The sequence below is a fragment of the Sarcophilus harrisii genome, chromosome 3 (assembly GCF_902635505.1).
Source record: "Sarcophilus harrisii chromosome 3, mSarHar1.11, whole genome shotgun sequence".
Classification (NCBI taxonomy): Eukaryota; Metazoa; Chordata; class Mammalia; order Dasyuromorphia; family Dasyuridae; genus Sarcophilus; species Sarcophilus harrisii.
Genome location: NC_045428.1, coordinates 208,483,122 through 208,503,186, shown reverse-complemented (window position 1 = coordinate 208,503,186; position 20,065 = coordinate 208,483,122). Strand labels below are relative to the sequence as shown.

General features: G+C 31.8%; 1 protein-coding gene across 2 annotated transcripts in view; it reads right to left on the bottom strand.

Annotated features, from left to right (window-relative positions):
• The window catches only part of PUDP (pseudouridine 5'-phosphatase), a 143,949-nt gene that overhangs the window by 6,359 nt on the left and 117,525 nt on the right, over positions 1–20,065 (bottom strand). Inside the window, exon 3 of one of the 2 annotated variants that reach the window (XM_023500351.2) lies at positions 2,628–2,740. The exons of the other annotated variant lie outside the window; for it this stretch is intronic. Coding sequence (XP_023356119.1) covers positions 2,628–2,740 — 113 coding nt within the window. The remainder of the gene's footprint in view (positions 1–2,627; positions 2,741–20,065) is intronic. 2 annotated transcript variants of the gene reach the window in all.

Below are 20,065 nucleotides of genomic sequence, written 5' to 3'. Positions count from 1 at the left end.
ATTTTTTTCAAATTATTGAACTTCCAAATATTATTTGTTCTTCCTTATTATTAGTATTGACTATTTTGGATTCATTTGCCTTAACATACTTACATGCAAAAATATAATTTGTTTTAATATATTTCCCTATTTTAAATTTTCTTAAGTAATTCAGAAACCTGCTTGGGCAAGTAGGAGGCAACACGGGCATTTACTGAATTGCTGAGTGAAACTTTCTGGCTTTAAATAGTCACTCTATGTAATTTTCAGAATAGACAATTCTTATGTATAGTACTAAGTATACTATATGATAAAATACAGTCATTGTAATTTACTTCCAAATAGTACTGATTGTTTCTTATTGCAGTTTTCTAATCTTAGTAGCTAGCACAATAAAAGCTAATTTTACTAAAATTGATCAGGAACCTAATGGGTAAAAAAAGGACTTTGCTACCAAGACAAAAATTAAGTCTATGGGAGAAGATAGACTGTACAAAGATCAGTAAATACAAAGTAATTTATGGAGGGGAGTGAAGAAATGAGGAAGTACCACTGAGAAAATGACTTATGAGTTGGACCATGACAGAATAATAGGAGTAACAACAACAATAATAAACACAGCTAACATTTTCACAGTGCTTACTATTTGAATGTTTCTTTGAAGTGAAGTTAAATGAACAGAGAAAGACTTCAGAAATGCTAAGAGGCATGATCTGGAATATCAAGAGCAGGGAATGGTTAACAATCTACTAGGATGAGACTAGCATAGGATTTTCCATGCAAGTGGAAAATTTTAGAGTATAATAATCTGATCATAATGAAAAAACTAATTTCTATGTGAAGTGTGTTACATTTAAGGAAATTATTAATGGCACAACAGTTAATGAAACTGGGTTGCCTATGACTAAAAATATATATTTTTTAAAGACTGCTATTGGGGCAACTAGGTAGCACAGTGGATAGAGCATCAGCCCTGAAGTCAGGAGGATCTAAATTCAAATCTGGCCTCAGACATTTAACACTTCCTAGCTGTGTGGCCATCTGCAAGTCACTTAACCCCAATTGTCTAAGATACAAAAGAAAGTACAATAATAAATTAGAGGTATTGGAGATTAGGAAAGAGATTAGGATGAACATCCTAACAATCAACAAAGAAAGGATAATTGATCCATGAGAGTTATTATTAGGAAAATGTTTCTTTTATTATTTGTATTTATCCTAACATTAAATTCTGTCATTAAAAGAATCTGCAAAAGTCACTTTTGATTGCTTAATTTTAGAAATAATCATCAAAACGGATATAGTGAGATGGTACATTAGCTATAGGGACAGACTTGGGAGTCGGGAAACCTGAGTTCGAATATAGCCTTAGACAACTGAATGAAAAAGCATTTATACAGTATTTGCTATGAGTTAAGTACGGTGCTAACAGTGGGGATAGAGACATAAAGAAAGCACAATACCTGTCCTCAAAAAGCTTGCATTCTAATGGTGAGAACAACACAGTAAGAGAGTTAGGAATCCAGCAGGACACTCTGGTACTGCAAGTTATCTAAGGTAGTGAATGGGATTTTAAGGGAGGGATATACTGACATACACCATCCAGGAACAATGGCAGAATTGATCTGATTTTTTTTTTTAACTAAGGTAGAATGTAATGGGCTGAGGTTTGAGTTGATGCACTGAGGTCCCAAGTACATGAGGCTAAATAGTAATTGGGCTATACTCTATTAATATACATGATTGGATAAAGAATGGTCCCTGCCCACTCTCCATGCAAGTCCAGATGTGTTGTATAGGAAATGACGATTTTGGTGGGTGGAGGCAGAGAGAGACAGGAAGAGAAGCTGGGAGAGATTGGGCCTGGGTCCAATACTCCTAGCTGCTGGTCGCGTGGCTGCTGCTCTAGCTAGCTTCTTGACTCAGCTACACACATTGCTATTGCCCATTCTCTTCCACTTCTGATCCTTCTTCACTGAGAATAAAGACTGACGATTTTCCCCTAACCTGAATTCCTGACTCTGGCTGATTTTAAAATATGCGATCTTCACAGTAGAAGGTTGGGGAGGAAAAGGTACCCACACTTAGATAAAACAGCTGGCAAGGCTATGGAGGAAATGACTGGAGAGTAAGAAGTGAAATAAAATATGCTTATTAAGCCCTTTCTGAAATAGTGCTTCTTGAGAAGCAGTCACCAGTAGAGTCCCTGAATGAAAATCACTTCAGAGCCAAAAACTAGATAGTAAGGCTATAAACATTCTCTTTCTTTTGACCCTGGCAAATCACTTAACCCTTTGTAATTTCCATTTTTTCAACCCTAAAATTTTGATACTTTTATTTTATTAAAGTTTTTTCTTTTCAAAACATATGCATGGATAATTTTTCAATATTGAGCCTAAAATATGAATACTAATAGCACTATTGTTATGATGATGAAATAAGATAATATCTACATACCCCAAGTAAAACATTATGAAAACAAGCCAATATTATTCTAATCATTTTGTCAGGAGCAGTTTTAATGTAGATCAGCAAGGTCACAGAAATGTTACAGTGCTTTTGTCTAAAGCAGGCCCTCAGTGATTATCTGGTGATTTGATTTTGATTTACTAAATAGTAAAAATCAACATTGACACAAACAGACTTACAATTACATTCATTGGGGTTGAAAGCCAAATGAATGAGTCAACTATACCAGAGTGCATTGCTTCCTTTTTCTTTGGGAAATATCCAGTGTTTGAAATTCCACAATTTAGCAACCCTGAAAGAGACATTAAGAACCTCAAAGAGTCTCCTGTATCTTTCATTCAAGAAAATTTTATTGTGAGATAGCGTTTTCATATTATAGTGTATGTTTTATTTATATGCAGCAAAGAACTTCAATACAGGACAAAAAGCTTTTTTTTCTTTATCTTTTAAAAATCCTGATTCTATGTTCATCAATCTGTCAGCAGCCATTTAAAACCAATCAAGTAAAACGACAAAAAGATCTTCTGTCTTTGGTGGTCTATCTAATAAGGCAAATCTTAATAATTTGCTGCTAGTGGGCCAACATAATTCTATTTTCACGTTTCTTTGTACTATTAGAAAAAAATGTCATTTTACATCTGTTATCACTTTAAATTAGCTGCATTACATATGTATAACCTTGTTTATAGATTGGATTCCTTCATAACACTGCTGTTATGAGTGAGGGTTGGAGATGGGAAGAATTATACTTCCCATTTAATGACTGATTTTAATACATAAAGATTAGATTCTTTGCATCATCTGATCTTTTTTATATATCACTGAGTAGAAATATAAGTTGCATTTTAATTCTCAAAAAATTTTACACCAGAATAATAATCTTGAAATCTAAAGTCAAAGTGGTTTATGGAATTTAATGAGAACACTTATACACTGTGTGGCAAAATCCTACACTTTTTGTGGGGCAGCAAGAATATCTTTGTAATATATGCTACTTTTTACAGGAGTCTAATTAAAAGAATTGACAGGACAGTATTATCATGGCATCTTGAAATGGCCTTCAGTGATTTACGCAAAGAGACCCTAAGTGACTTCCATATTGACTCAAAATTCACTGTATAAGGGAAGCTGATAATTATTGTAGAAGAAAATACCTCATAATGAAAAACTTAAACCAATTCACTGGAACTAGAGGCAATTAAAACTGTTAATTACCAAAGAAGCCAGGCAAATGACCCATAATTATGTGAGATTTAACATGACAGCAAGATGCATGAAGACTTCTTTCAGTCTTTCTTGCTATAGAAACCTATTGAATATGGTACACAGCAATATATTTAACAGATGATGACTTAAAGGGTCACAAACAAAATGAGTTTATTTCCTTATTCACATAAGGATATTATAACTATTCCTTCAAGTCTGATACATAAAAATAAAGCACAATACTTCCTATGTCATTTTAAGTCAATGTTCCTGCAATGAAATATTTAAAGTATTAAGTTGAATATTTCTTACTTTAAGGATGCTATTATTTTCAGGGTTATTCTAATATAAACATATGTATGTATACATATAAATGTATGTCTATATGTATCTATATCTATTTATATATTTGAGACAAGCAATAAATCAGAAAAATCTGAACAAAATGCAATTTACATAATTTCAAAAAGCAATATGAATCTTAAGTGTAAATGCTAATTTTAATTAAAAATAATTAAAAGAAACAAATGGGGATTCCCATTTACAACATAAAAATGACAAGCCTCATTTTCTAATACAAATAACTAATTTCAGTAAGCTGCTAATCATATGTTGTCTACATAACTTTTAGATTTAATTCTAAAAGTACAAACAAAATTTCATATGATGTGTTAAATAATGTGACAAAACAGGGCTTTGGAATTGTTTGGATAGTCTAGCATTACTAGAAAACAGATGTAAGCAGCTGATGAAATCAAGGATTAACCTTATATTTAATTAAACTAAGCCACATGAAAATATATTTTATATACATTCATATACACACATACCTAGTGCTGTATAGTTAGGTATTCCATCATATAAATTATATTAAGATGTAAAAACTGAAAGGGATCTTACAAGTTCATCTTAGTTAATACTAATTTTATGTAAGAGAAAACTGAATGCAACAAAACAAAGTTGAAGTTACCTGCTTAGGATTAGACAGATAAATGGCAGAGGTACAATTTCAAATTCAAGTGTTTTGATTTTTAATTAAGTACTCTTTCTAACATACCATGTATCTTGAACCACAAAACTTCTTATCTCGTGGATGTAAATATTCTAAGTATTATTATCCTCATTTCTCCTTTGGCCCATCTCTGATTTCACTTTTCCATTTATATAAATAAAACCTTTTCTACTACTTCTAACCCTGTATGCTATATTTTATCATATATGTTCCACAGAGGATCTTCTTAACAAGTTAGAAGTCTTTCAGTAGTTCAGGTATCCAAATGTACCACACCCAAGTTATTCATATGTTGTCTCTCATTCTGGTTACATAATTTGTGGCTTACCTTTGCCGTCATTCATATCTTTTATAATATATTTCTCACCAATAACATGTGACAGTTTACTCATACATTACACATATCATTGTCTTTCTACTGGCCCACTGGGCTATTTCTAATCTTAATTCTTTTGAATTCATAGCATTCCATGACATTAAGTCTTACAGCTCCATAAGAAAACACCTTGAGTCTGCTATGGTGGAAAAAGTGACTAACATCTGTTCACTGAAAATACTGGGCAATTTTCCGAATGTGATCAATAAAATCCAATCTCCTCTGACTTAAAAGTGAACCAAACCAACTCTTTATTGGTTAAACTGAGAAATTCAGAATGACGGACTTTCTATCCAATTTAATTCAACAAACATTAAACCATGTACAAGGCACTGAGCTAGGTGGTAGGAATACAAATATAAAAAAAAATCACTATATAATACTTCCTGGGCAGGGAACAATTTCTTCCCATGTTATAACAATCTCATTGTTCCTTGAAAACACTACTGTAAATCCTATGAGCTTTTAGTGGAATTCAAAAGATATACTTATAGATGTGTAAATACGTATATACATATGCTCTTTCCCTATAACCTTCAACGATACTTGTCTATATCCTGTAAAAAAAAAAAAAAATCCACTAAAACCTAACTTTCCCTTAAGCCACATTTTTGCCCTCAAATTTCTAGAAAAATGTATATTTTGCCAAGAATTAGGTCTCTACCTGGTGTCCAAGCTACCATTTTCAGATTATACTTCCTGCATTATGAGCACCATTTTTGTCCCCAAACCATGAGATCTGGGATTCTTTTCTCAAAGCTGCCCTTGGCTCTGATAGATGAGTTTTGTTCAGAACCAGACCTTTTATATAATTTATCAATAAACCCTTTCTCTAGATCCCTCTTATATGTTGCCTTCCCTATTAGAATTTAAGCTCCATGAGGGTAGGAAATGTATTGATTGCTTGTATTTATATCCCTAAGTCTTAGTACAGTTTTTGATCTTATCATTTATTCATCATGATTCCCATATCCAAAAATTTAGAACTACTTTTTTCTGAGCTTCAGAACATAACAATGTAAATGAATATTTTAACCTGGGTGTTTCAGAGACATTTCAAATTCAGCATTTTCAAAAAGCACTTTTCCCAGGGCAGTTAGTTAGTTAATTTTATATATATATATATATATATAGAGAGAGAGAGAGAGAGAGAGAGAGAGAGAGAATTTTCTATATTTAGAAAATTTAGATTCTATATTAGAATAATTAGATTTCTATATTTAGAAAATTAGATTCTATATATATATAGAAAATCAGCTCCTTAATAGTAAGGACTATTTTTCTTTCTGCTTCTACTTGTAATCTCAAGTACAGGACTTAGCACAATGCCTCATACTTATTAAATAATTAGCAAATGTTTCTTGTCATGCCTAAAAGGTAAAAGGTAGGTATATAATGATTATCTTTAAAATGAGGGATTTTAATTAAGTAATATCTGACAATCCCTTCTAGATAAAGAAATTTAGGGGGAAAATGTAAGTTAGCATTACTTTGAAATTTAGAAAGGAGACAGATAAACTTAGGCAAATGGTGAGGTAGATAACTTAAGTCGATAATACTGCTGAATACAGTGACTACAGCTTGCAAAGAATGATGGGGAAAACTTTTAAAAAGAGCAAAAGAAATAAATTTAAGGTCATTGTTTTAGAATGTTAAAAAATCTGAGGAAGAAGAAAATTCCTAGCCAACAGAGTGGAATTGTGATTACAGTTATAAATAAGTAAAAGATAGATTGAAGACTACAAAACAAAAGGATAAGGGGAAATTGAACAAGGTTTCAAAGTTTTTCAGCTAAAAAGCAAAGAAGCAAAACTAAAGATTTTCCTATTGACCTAAGTTCCTCGACACTTTGGGTTCATTGGTATTTTATAAAAACAGCAACAAAACTTTTCTGCTGATTCTCCTGTATGCTGGACATTTCAGTGCAGGGAGCATAATATATGAAAAAGTTTTGAATGAATTATCCTACATGACTCTAAATTCTTATGCCTAAGAAGTTGATATTTTCCCTCTAAGGGAACAATGATATATTTAAGCTATCAGATTTGTTCTCAAAATAATGCTCTCTCTTCACTTCCATCTGGTCTTTCTTAAAAACAGCAGTAAATAGCTTGTATCATGGCTTTTTTTTTTTTCCTTTTTTTTTTTTTAACATTACCTTTTCAAATGTTTAACCTAATCATCCTAAAAGAGTGGCTGACATAAGCTTTTTTGTTCTCAAAGACAATCAGTTAAGGAAGTAATTATCAATGGTCCATTCCATGGTTCAGCAAAGTCATTAAGAGGGACTAATTCCTTTCATTTTATAAAAAAGGAGCTCATTTTCCTTAGAAAGAACAAGGATATTTATTGAAAAGAATACATGTACACATGCACATATTATTCTAACTTTCATAATTCAATAATGCTGCTTTCTGGTCTCTACAGAGACAAAGAACTGGAGATTCACAGAAGAAAAGAGTGATAGAGAGAATATATATTTTATGATAAAGGTTTTTGTTGAAAAAAGAAAAAAATACCTTAGTGGTTTCTTGTTCATCTCTGATCTCTTGATCTTGAATTGCTCTGATTGATCCTGTCTTAACTGGACTATTTTGACAAAAGCTATAAACTTATTTACTTAAATTTACCAAAGTTCAGACCTTTACCATAAGACATATTTTAAACATATGATTAAGTTAGATCATCACATTGGTCCCTCCTGAACCAACGCAGTTAAGAATATCCTTTCATAAATTAATTTCAAATAAGAGAGATGGAGAAAAAAATTGGGAAAAGAAATAAGGATGATGCAAGAGAATCAAGAAAAAAGTCAACAACTTGCTAAAAAAAAAAAAAAGTAAAAAAAAATTCACTGAAGAAAAAAAAACGTAAGTAGAATTGTTCAAATGGAAAAGAAGAAAATAGTTCCCTAAAAATCAGAATTGGCAAGTAGAAGCTAAATGACTATGAGACATCAAAAAACAATAAAACCAAAAGAATGAAAAAAAAAATAGAAAAAAATGTGAAATGTCTCCTTGGAAAAAGAACTGACCTGGAAAACAAAAGGAGCAAAAATTTAAAAATTATTAGACTACCTGAATGCCATGATAAAAAAAAAAAAATCCTGGCATGATATTCCAGGAAATTATTAAGGAAAACTGCCCTGATATCCTAGAACTGGGGGGGGGGGGGGGGGGGGGAAAGAAAAGAAATTTAAAGATTTCATGGCTCACCTCCTGAAAGAGATCCCAAAATGAAAACTTCAAGGAATATTAAAGCCAAATTTCTGGGTCAAGGAGAAAATACTACAAGCAGCTAGAAAGAAATAATCCAAATATTGTGGAGTCACCAGGTAAGAAAGGATTTAATAGCTCCTACATTAAAAGGATGAAAGGGACTGGAATGATATTCCAGAAGACAACGTAATTGCCAAGTAAAATTTAATATTACCCTTTGGGGGGGGGGGGGAAGTATAAAATAAAAGACTTTTAAACACTCCTGATAAAAAGATAAGAATTCAACAAAAAATCTGATTTTCAAGAACAAGATTCAAGAGAAGCATAAAAAAGATAAAAGAGAAATCACAAGGTATTCAACCATAATAAACGGTTTAACAATCCTACATGGGAAGATGATACTTGTAACTTCTAAGAACTTTATCTTTGTTATGGTATTTAGAACAACTGTACCTAGACAGAAGGCAATGGTGCAAATTGTCTATCATGAGATGATATGGAAATATGTTTTACATGATTGTACATGTATAAACCATATAAAAACGTTTGCCTCCTTAGTGAGGGAGAGGACTGTTAGGGAAGGAAATAATATGGAACTTAAAATAAAAACCACATTAAAATTATTTTTACATGTACTTTAAATTTACAAGTATTTAATTTAAAAAAATTAAAGAGAGGGAATCCACAACCTCCCAAGGCAGCCTATTCTACTTTACAATAGCTCTACTTATTAGTAAACTTTTCTTATTATCACATCTAAATTTATCTATTGATAACTTCTAGCCACTGTATATAATTCTGTTTTCTGGGCAAAAAGAACACTGCCCCTTTTCTGCTTCTTTTCCACCCCTCATTTTCTACATGACTATCATTCAAGAACATTTTTTTCCTGAGTATTCTGCAGGCTACATATCTCCATTTTCTTTAACTGATCTGCAGATGACATGGATTCATTAAATTTTTTCATTCTTGTTGTCTTCCTCTGGAAGCTTTCTTTTCCAAAAATGTGATACCTAGAATCAGTGATCTGACCAGGACAAAGTATATTTTCCTATTTCTGGAAACCATGCCTTTAATATATCCTGTTACATAATTTGATTTTTTGGCAGCAGTATCATATTATTGGTTCTTGTTGAGCTATGCCAAAGAAAGAAATAGAAGCATGTCCAGAGGAAGGAAATAAAAGATAGTGAGGGGACTGGGAAAAACAACCATCCCACCACTACCACTACCACTACCACTACCACTACCACTACCACTACCACTACTTTATATTTAATAAGGGCATGAAAGACAATAAACATTCAGAAAAATTCTATGGTGGACATAAATTTTGTATAAATAACTAGTGAAGGATGATAAAGAGGAAAAGCAGTTTTACTTGTTTAGTTTGGTCCCATGGCAGAATTAGTACCTCTCTGCAATGCAGAGAGGTAAATTTTGGCTAAACATAAGTATACACTAATAATATGACCTGTCCAAAAGTGGAATGTGGTGTCTTAGGAGAGAGAAGATTCACCATCACTTCATATTTATACAAATAGGCAAGGATAACCCTTTGTTAAGAAGAATGTAAATAAGTTTCTTATTCATGTAGGAAATCCAGTTAGACTTCTGATTTATAGTCCAATTTTGATACTATGTAATCCTGTGAAAGCATATTTAGATTTCAGAAAGTAATATGGACAATATAAAGGACTGTAGACTAGATGACAGGGATTTATTATTAGTAAATGGACAAGAAAAAAAGTTGATAATATATTTACTCAACTTTGAGTCAATCAAATGTCTTAGAGAATCTATCGCTGTTCTTATGAAGCTATTTAATGTTTTAAACAATGGCATAAATACCTAATTTTTTTTTAAGGTCTCATACTTAAATGAAAAACAAATAACTGCAGAAATAAAGAATGACTGATATGTGGCTAGCAACAGTCTATATGAAAAGATCTGGGGGTTTTAGTGGGCAGCAAGTTCAGTATGACAAGCAAAAAAAATTATGGTCTTAGGTTGCATTAAGAGAAGAGAAGCTATAAAATGAAAGAATTGAAAATTTCATTGCATTCTTCTCTGCTGGGATCACTGCTTGAATATTGTGTTCACTTCTGAACACCATCATCTAGGAATACTGAAAAATTCTGTTGCATTTATACATCAGGAGACTGGAAACCTTGTTATATGTAACCAGTTTGAAGAAAATGGGGATATTTGGTTTGATAAGAAATGTTATTTTATGACTATTATATACTTAGACTTGTTTGCTTAAGTTTTCAACTTAAAATATATCATAATAATAGCTAACATTAATTAATTGTGCCAGGTGGGTTGCTAAGTGCTTTTTATAATTACAACATTTATTTTTCACAACAACCCCAGGAGTTAGATGCTATTACTAACCCTATTTTACAGATAAGTAAATTGTGGCAAATAGAGTTTAAATGATTTATCCACAGGGCAAGTGAATAAAAATGTCTAAGGTTAAATTAAAACTCAGCTCTTCCTGTCTTCCTGACCTAAGCTTATTCACTTTATTCACTGCATCACCTATCATGCCATTTGTTCATGTTTTTTGGCTACACACACACACACACACACACACACACACACACACACACACACACACATTCTGTTTCTTTAATCTTAAGTAATGATTTAAGGGCAAAGGAAAACTTAAAAAAAATTTTTGTCAAGTTTTTCCTACTTAAATATACTTCCCCATAGAATTCAGATCTAAAATAATATGAATTATCCCCAAACTGGTATTTAAAAATCACCTAGCAAAACTTTTTGAAATAAGATACAAAACTTTAAGTTTTTTATCCAGTACAAAAGAGGGGAAATCAAGCTAATCTAATAATTTCCTTCAATATCCTTATTTCTTCTGAATTATGGTTTCCTCATTACCTACTCTAATTCCTTTAGTAATTAAATGTTTTAAAAAATATTTGGGGGAACAGCTAGGTGGTGTAGTGGATAGAGCACTAGCCCTGAAGTCAGAAGGACCTGAATTCAAATATGATCTCGGATACTTAACTCTTCCTACCTGTGTGATCCTGGGCAAGTCACTTAACTCAATTGCCTCTGGGGAAAAAAAGAATATATATATGTGTGTGTGTGTGTGTGTGTGTGTGTGTGTGTGTGTGTGTAAAATTGTTGCCATATATGGGAGAAAGTCTGTTTTTTTCTAATGAGGTTCACTGATGGCATTCCTCCCAAACTGATACTATTCTAGATAGTTAAATTAAGTTCTATTGCATTTCATTATATTAAACATATATATATATATATATATATATATATATATATATATATATATATATAATGTACTATTTTGATATTATAAACCATATTATCTCATTGGCTTATTTCTGTTACATGGGAAATATCAGACACACACACACACACACACACACACACACACACACACACACACACAACATAAATAATAGAGAACTAAAAAAGCTATTTACCATTTATGTTCATAGAACCAAATTATATAAATAAATTTTAAAGCAACCCCATCGCAGCTTTACTAACATATCACTATAAAATAACTTCTGGGTTATTGCTTAGGCAATTTGCATTTTTCTTTTTGATATTAGATATAAAAAATTCTTTAAAAATGATAGAAAATGAGTTGCAGAGTGACCCATTTACCAGCAGTCTTATCAAAATAGAATTGAATAAATGCATCTTAAACAGCTACAGTATTTGCAGGTTTGAATTCCTGCTGTGTTAAATATCTTTGCAAATTTAAAGAAAAATGTTAGGGTTTTACTTCGGGGGAGGGGAGAGATTATATCCAATTAAATTTGTCTTAAGTATCTAGAAAAGTATCAATAGCAATCATTAATCATACTTAATTTTTAAAATTAGAGTATATACCCATTTGGCTGAACTAGATGGACAGCTATATAGGAAATATTAAATTTGCTTTCTGAGGAGATCAAATCTTCCCCCTTCATTCTATTAGCTATAGAGAATACTCATGTTTTTTTTTTTTTTTTTTTTTTTTTTTTTTTTGTTACAGTAAGATGAATAGTACCACTAAAAATGTATTCATAAATCCCTGAATGGATCATTCTATGATGATGAGTGCAAAAATCTATGAATGAGTACACAGCTCATTCCATAACTATGAATATCATGCCTTGGAGAATTAATTTCAAGTATCTGCATAATATAAACTTCAGCCAACTATATATATAAACAAGAAATTCCTTCCTTCACCCTTCCATAAACTAGTACCCATTTGTTACTTTTTATATACAAAATGGAGTGATGACTAGGACAGATGGAAGAGTGTAGTGTGATTTCCTCTGGAACAGGTGCAACGTTAAAGTAAAAATAATTTACCAGAGTATTTTAGACAGTAACTAGAAGGGCAATGAGCCCATTTGCAAATCTCAAATTCCCTTCAATGCATTAGTTAGAATATTCAGAATTCTCTGCAGTTATATAAACAATGTTTTAATTAAGATGAGACCCAGTAGTGATTTTTTAAAAGTAGCTTACAATTGAGACAAGGTTACTTGAAAGTGAAAAGGGGAAGTAGAGGGCCTGAAGAGGAAGAGACAGGGAGGACAAGAAGAGAGAAAATGAATTTTAAATTCTTTGCTCCTATTCAGGATTCAATCAAGTGAAAGAATGTGCTTCTGTAACTGACAGTTGGACATAGACACTGTGACTCTGTGAAGTAATGAGGAGGTCCCATTTACATGCAAGGTTACTCTGATCATTCTGGATAGTTGAAGCTTTCTTTTTATACAGTTGTGTAAGTCTGAAGGATAACACACTAAGAACTTCTGAGGAATCTTGAGTCATAAGTCTCAACAAATCCCCAGGCATTCCTGAGACGGCATTTGATTATATGAATAGCAAAAAATTAATTCAATCAATAGTTCTATGGAATATAAATAGAAAAGGATTACTCTTTCATGCAGTATATGTTTTTGGAATCACTGAGTAAGATAATCTGGGATAGATATAGGTTACAGAGATAATTTTATTTGATTTATAAAATACATATATAACACTAATACATTTTCACATAGAACCTGCACCTTTGGATTTTTCTTGGAAATTAATCCTTTTTTTTTTTTTCAAAAAATAATTTGGGGTCCTTTCAGCTGTCTTATTTTATCAGAGAAATCCAATATTGATGACCAATTATTATTTACCCATCAATATTATTATTTATGACCAATTATTATTTATAAAATATGTAACTTATTCTTTAAAATCTGATATCCAAAAGAAAAATAAAAATGTTAATAATAATGTTATGAACACAAAAGTTTTCTTTGCATCTGCGGTAATCAATTACTGAAAGTAAATAATTTTAGATAAATTGTTTTCTCACCGATATTAGAATTTATCATGAGAAAGATACCTAATATTTTTTGTTTGCTTGTTTGTTTTTGTTTTGTTCTATTTGTTTGGAGAATATTTAATGGAATCAGCAAACAGCAAATTACTGTCTCTCACCTGCACATGGTACTTTACAAAAACCTGACTATCCTAGGGCATTAAAAGCTTCACAAATAAATGCAGAAAAAAAGAAATAGCAATTGTATCTCTTCTTGTGCCATTTTGTAATAAAAACTACATTCTATCAAGGGCTTTTGAAACAGATCAAAACTGAAATGGAAATTTAAACAATTCAATCCTTTTTAATCCTACTTTATAGCATTTTATATTTTCCAATTACATGAAAAGATAATTTTAACATTCATTTTTGTAAGATTTTGAGTTCTAAATTTTTCTCCCTTGCTTCTTCTTCCCTAAGACAGCAATCTGATATAGGTTATACATGTACAATCATGTAAAACATATTTCCATATTAGTCATGTTGTGAAAGAAAAACTAGAACAAAAAGGAAAAACCATGAGAAAGAAAAACAGAACAACAACAGAGTGAAAATAGTATGCTTAAATCTCCATTCAGTCTCCATATTTCTTTTCTGGATGTGGATGTCATTTTCCATCATAAGTCTATTGGAACTAGGATTGGATCTATTGTTATAAGAAACTTCTAGATGAGGAAAGTTCTCCCAATGAAGGATATCGCCTTTTCAATTTGTTCTTGGACTGTTACTTCAGGCACTGAGATCTTAACTAATTGATAACTAGCCCCAAAGTTACAACATATACACATCTTCAGTAAAATAATAAAGCAAACCATTAATTTGTAAACAGATCATCAACATAGTCTCAATACCTATTTACTGATCTGTATTTCAGACATTAGCAAGGTACTACCATGTACAAACCAAAAGATGGTCAAAACCAATAATGAAATAAAAAGTTTGAAGATTTTGATTATTAAATCCCCATCAATTGCATTTCACACATTTCAAACAGATCATCTTCACCCAAATTCTGTTTTCTAAATTTAACAGGTTCATTTTTACCTTTGTACTTTTAACTCATATTTCTCCTATTCCTTGGAATCCTCTCTTTGAATAAGAGTTTTCATTTCTTGCTCAAGAATCACCTCAACTCCTTCCTGCCCCATGAAATTTCCTCCAAGGATTCTCACTCTATCAATCAGCATATATTTATTAAGGAAGCTTTTTACTACACGCCAGTAAAGGTGCTAGGTCCTATATATACAAGTACAAAGTTAAATATCTGCTAATAATAAACTTATCTTACCATTTTAATGGTGAAATATACATAAAATATATATGCATACATACATATGTAAATCAATGTACATATAGTAGTTAAATGGGAGGAAGGGAACTAGCAATTAGTGTGATCAGGACAAGGCTTCCTGTAGAAAATATTGCCAAAGACGAATCTTGAAAACTATAAGATGGAGGCAAGGAGAAAGTACATTTCTGGCGAAGGCTGAAAAGATTTGGAAGAAAAAAATGATTTAAAAGAAGTGGGGCCATATTGTTTAGGGCTTTAAAAGCTAAATAGAGGAGCTTATATTTTATCCTAGGGACAAGAGTAAGGCACTAGAATTGGTAGAATAGAAAAGTGGTCAGATCTGCGCTTAAAGGAAAGTAATCTGGCAGCAGTATGTAGGATGGACTACAGTGGTGAGAAACTCAAGGCTGGGATAATATATGTTGTAAAGGTGTGTGAGTTGAGAGAAAGGACTGGATGTGAGAGATGTTACAATCTCTTTCATATGAATCCTATAATATTTACTAAGTATAATACTTCTTTATTGCTTTTAATTACTACATTTTTAGTCCGAGCTTCTAGGTTTAAGTCTCAGTTTTGCCACTAACTATCTATATGTCTTTGGCAAAGTTACTTAGCCTCTCTAGGGGAACTTTCTTGGAGTGGTGAAAGAGGAATAAGGTGGGGTTGAACTATTTTTAAGTAGTCCCTTTTAGTATTATTTCTGAATCAAAATCTATGATTTTTTTCTTTCCTATCAATGAAACAGGGAGACTTTAAAAGGAGGCATATCTCATAATTTTATCACCCTAGAAATGCAAAGTGAATGGATCACTACTAGATGGAAGATATTTCTACAGCTTTCACAGACCAATCTGGATTACTGTATATGGGACACAGAATTATTCAAAGTTATAATTTACTTACTGTAAATTGTAGACCATTTATTGGGATGCATTGGTGGAGAGGGTAGGAGAGTTTCCTCATTTGAAGTTTCCTAAATCAGTGAAATCAAAAGTCTAGCCAGAAGCAACAAAAAAAGGTACTAAACTTGTTACAATAAATACCATATAGATATAAATAAATAATATATTATGAAGCAAGGTTTTTAGCAACTATCTTTGTACCTCATGATACTTTGATTTTCTAAACATACTACCAATCAAGTGGTATACTATTTGTTTAGATTTGGGTTGGCTAGCCTTTATTTATCAGTCCCCTCTAATATGGAAAACCAGGAAATACTCGCATCTGGATATGCTAACACCTGGGTACTTAAGAAACAGTGAGCTTTTCACTTTAGGCTCTACTGCTCTTGTTAGTTAGAGATTTGGAATAGCTTCAGTTTGGGGCATCAGAGGTTTCAGGAAAGCTATTTAAATGTCAACAATTCACTTTATTAATTACTCTCTGACCTTAAAGTAATATCCTTCTGGAATTAAGGGCTATTCATGTTATTAGTCTTAATAAAGCTAAATTGTTCTTGGATAGCTCTGCACAGAATACAACTACAAACTGAACTGAAAAATGAGAAAACAGTTGACTATTCAACCAGTTCTAGTTCCTGTGATTTGTTCTTTTCCCCTGTCAGGTTTGCCAACTTCCTTGTTTCTTTTAATCCTTTACAGGTTAAAGTGTGTAAAATTTTCTACTCCCTCTTTTCATCATTCTTCTCCTTTCTTCCCATCTCTGCAGTTCAAAAATTATAAAGGTCATTTAACTAAGAATACAAGAGTTCAAATGACCTTATAGTCTTAGCAGCCTACTGCAAGAGAAAACTTGTTTACTGAATTTGCCTTGTATGGATGACAAACTTTTAATTTTTTGAATAATTTTCCATAATCTGAGTAAAATTTTAAAGCCAGATTATAGTATAGCTTTCTCCATATTTATCTGTTTCAGATGCATATTTCCTGTCTGTCCACCATGAGATTTTAAGTTCTTTGAGGTGACTTTTGATTTCAGAGTTTAAAGAAAGGATAGTTAGAATTCCAAGATTTACAGTTTCTAATAAAAGTTTACACAAAACGGATTAGAAACTCTTAAAAATGAAATTAATTATTTTGATGAGGAAGAACAAAAAAACTCAAGCACAAGTCATTTGAAGGAAAAGTAAATAGTTCTTTTTAGGTGGAACACAGCATATGGAAAAGACAGTAAAGAAAGACAAAACTGGAAAGATAAATTATGGGCAAAGAATGAAGGAAATTAAAAGGCCAAGGAAATATATTTGTATTATATTTGGGGAGCAGCTTTGTGAGAGTAATGGAAAGGTAATCCCAGTGATTCTTTAGAAAACAAAAATAAAAGGGTGTGGTGAATGTAGTGAACTAAACAAGTCAATAAAGTAACTTGAAAGCCAAACAACAACAATAACCCTTAACAAATTAATTAGTTGTAATGTCCTGGTTAGCTTTCTGGAGGTCTTGGGACCAACCTTGGTCTCAGCAGAATAATCATCAGAGAATAGTCACAGATTAAAGTCCAAAAATCTTTATTATCTCCTTCACCTGGGCCCCGCCCAGATTTCTGGAGGCCCTCCAGAATGGGTCTTGGTTTCAGTGCAGAAGGCAGGAGAGCCACCAGGACCGTCTCTTATCTTGAAGCCTGTCCTTGGCTAAGTTTGTCCCTAGACTAGAGTTTATATATTCTATTACAATTACATCATTATAGTATACTGAGTATAAACCAATCATTATATCACTAGGGAACCATTATTTGTTGTAAGATTAAATCAATCATACTGAACTAGAGAACTCACATGCTTAAATTAGATAACCATTGTCTTATTAATTCCACTAAGTTAACACCTTGTTGTAGGATTAAATCAATCATACTGAACTTTAAGTATATTTCTCCAAAGTTCCTGCCCTTTACAATTAGTCATCATTTAAAAAAAAAAAATATGTGGAGACAGCATTTTTAGTATACTCTGATCAGAATGCATTTTGTGGTATTATATTCAGTTTTAGATACTATTTTTTAAGGTCATGGATAACTTGGAAATGAAAATATCCAGGATGGTGAATTCCATGAGAATATCAGTATTTAATAATTGCCTTAAGTATTTAAAAGGTCATATAAAATAGAACAATGTGCCTCAGAGGGCAGAATTAGGACTTATTGGTAGAAACTACAGAGAAAGTTGATATAAGAGGAAAAATTAATAATTGCAGCTATCCTAAAATAAGTTTTCCCTAAAAATGTTTGTTCAGGGATGGTTATATTAGATCATCTATGGTCACTTCAAATTTTGAGATAATATGAACATAGGTATCATTTATAATGTTTATTCAGTATGTCTTCTAACACTTTGTAAATTGTTGGCACCTTGGAATGAACAACAGACTGAGCTTTAGGAGGCCTTATACCTTTGTGCAAGTAATGTTACTGCTGGGGCCTCAGTTTCTTCATCTGAAAAATGAAGAGGTCAAACTAAGTGATCTCTAAGGATACTACTTGAATCTTATATAAAATATTATGCTCATTTTTTCATCATAAGTTTGTTGCTTTCCTAAAATCACTTTTTTCCTCATTTTTTTTATTTCCCCTAGTTTAATCCCATGAAAGGGAAAAATAAAAAGAAGCTAAAATAAAATCTATCAGCTTCTGTAACATGATAACAGGTTTAATAGGGATGAAAATAGAAGTTTGGGGGATTCTTTACAGATTACTTACTGCTTCTTCTGTTCCCCTTTAATTTGGCAACCTGGATGAACTTAGCGAGATAAAAACTAAAATATATCATGCAGAGGACAAAGCCTCATTCACTTGGGTTTAATTTATAATTCTCTTCTGAAATCATCCCATAATATATCTTTTAGTTATCTGCCTTTGTCTTATTCCCAAGCTATCAATTTCAAGAGGAAAGGGACTACATATTACGTAAGCCTTTTCCATAGTAAATGCTAAATACAAGTACTACAAATACTTGATGAATGAATGAACAAGTCAGTCCTCTTGATTCTTTCTATTACCTGTGCAAATAATATTGGGTGAAGGAAATAAGTATTTACCAAGCACCCATAATGTCCCAAGCATTTTGCTAAAAGCTTTACAAATATCTCATTTGATTCTTCCAAAAACCCTGTGTAGATATTATTATCATCAGCATTCTAAAATTAAAGGAGGCATAAGGTGTTTTAGGGTTTTACTCAGATATACAAAGCAGGATTTGAACTTCCCGATTCTAGGTCCAGAGCTCTATCCATTGAGCCATCTGGCTCTGTGGGGGGAAAAAAACATGTGAAAAAGTCTATTAAATTTACAAAAAGAAAAATACCTTCCTTGACTGTAAATATAAATGTCCTTTTTGTGGCTAATGAGAAGCAAAGCTTTGAGATTTGTTACTGTCCATAGACTGAGCAATAAGTTGAGAACATAAATGCCAATAGTACATTTTATTTTTATTTTCAATATTTTTATCACATAAAATTAACTCTATGGCAAAATTACTGTTAATTTTATTTGAGAATTGCCAATATTCCAAGATTTATGAGTTCTAATTTGTTTAAATGAGATAATATAGATTACTGAATAATATACTTGGGCACTCAGTATAACTGCAGGGTATCAAAATATAATGTAAGTTACTATTAAAAGTATGGAGGAAAATGTCTTTTGAAATATATTCCATATAAATAACAACCTCTCATTAGGATTTAAAATGTTGAGAGGTTTGAAAAGCAATATCATAAAACAAACTTGAACACCAAATAGCATGTTCCTTGAATTTATAGCAATGATTGAAATCAAGAAAAGTTGGAAAATGAATGAACAAGCTTATGAAAGTACAAAAGCTATTTTGAGGCACATATTCTCTTTTCTTCATGGCTACATACAGTAAATCTATAGTACAATCTAAAGGAACTGATTCATTGTTAATGATTAAATGGCCAAAAAATGAAAACTTTGAGAAATAAAACATTTATTTTAACCCAAAAATCATACTGAAAATTGGATGAAATAAATTATACCAGCAATATTTAAAAGTTTAAGTTAATGTTCTGACCTAAAAGTCACTAAAATTTTTGAATATTTTATCTATAATTATGTAGGAAGAAAGGATTTCTGCTTGAAGCAGTAACACATGAGAACTGACATCCTCGGCAGACTTAATGGGTGAATATCTAGTGTATGATCAAAAATATTTTAAAGGTATCTTGGT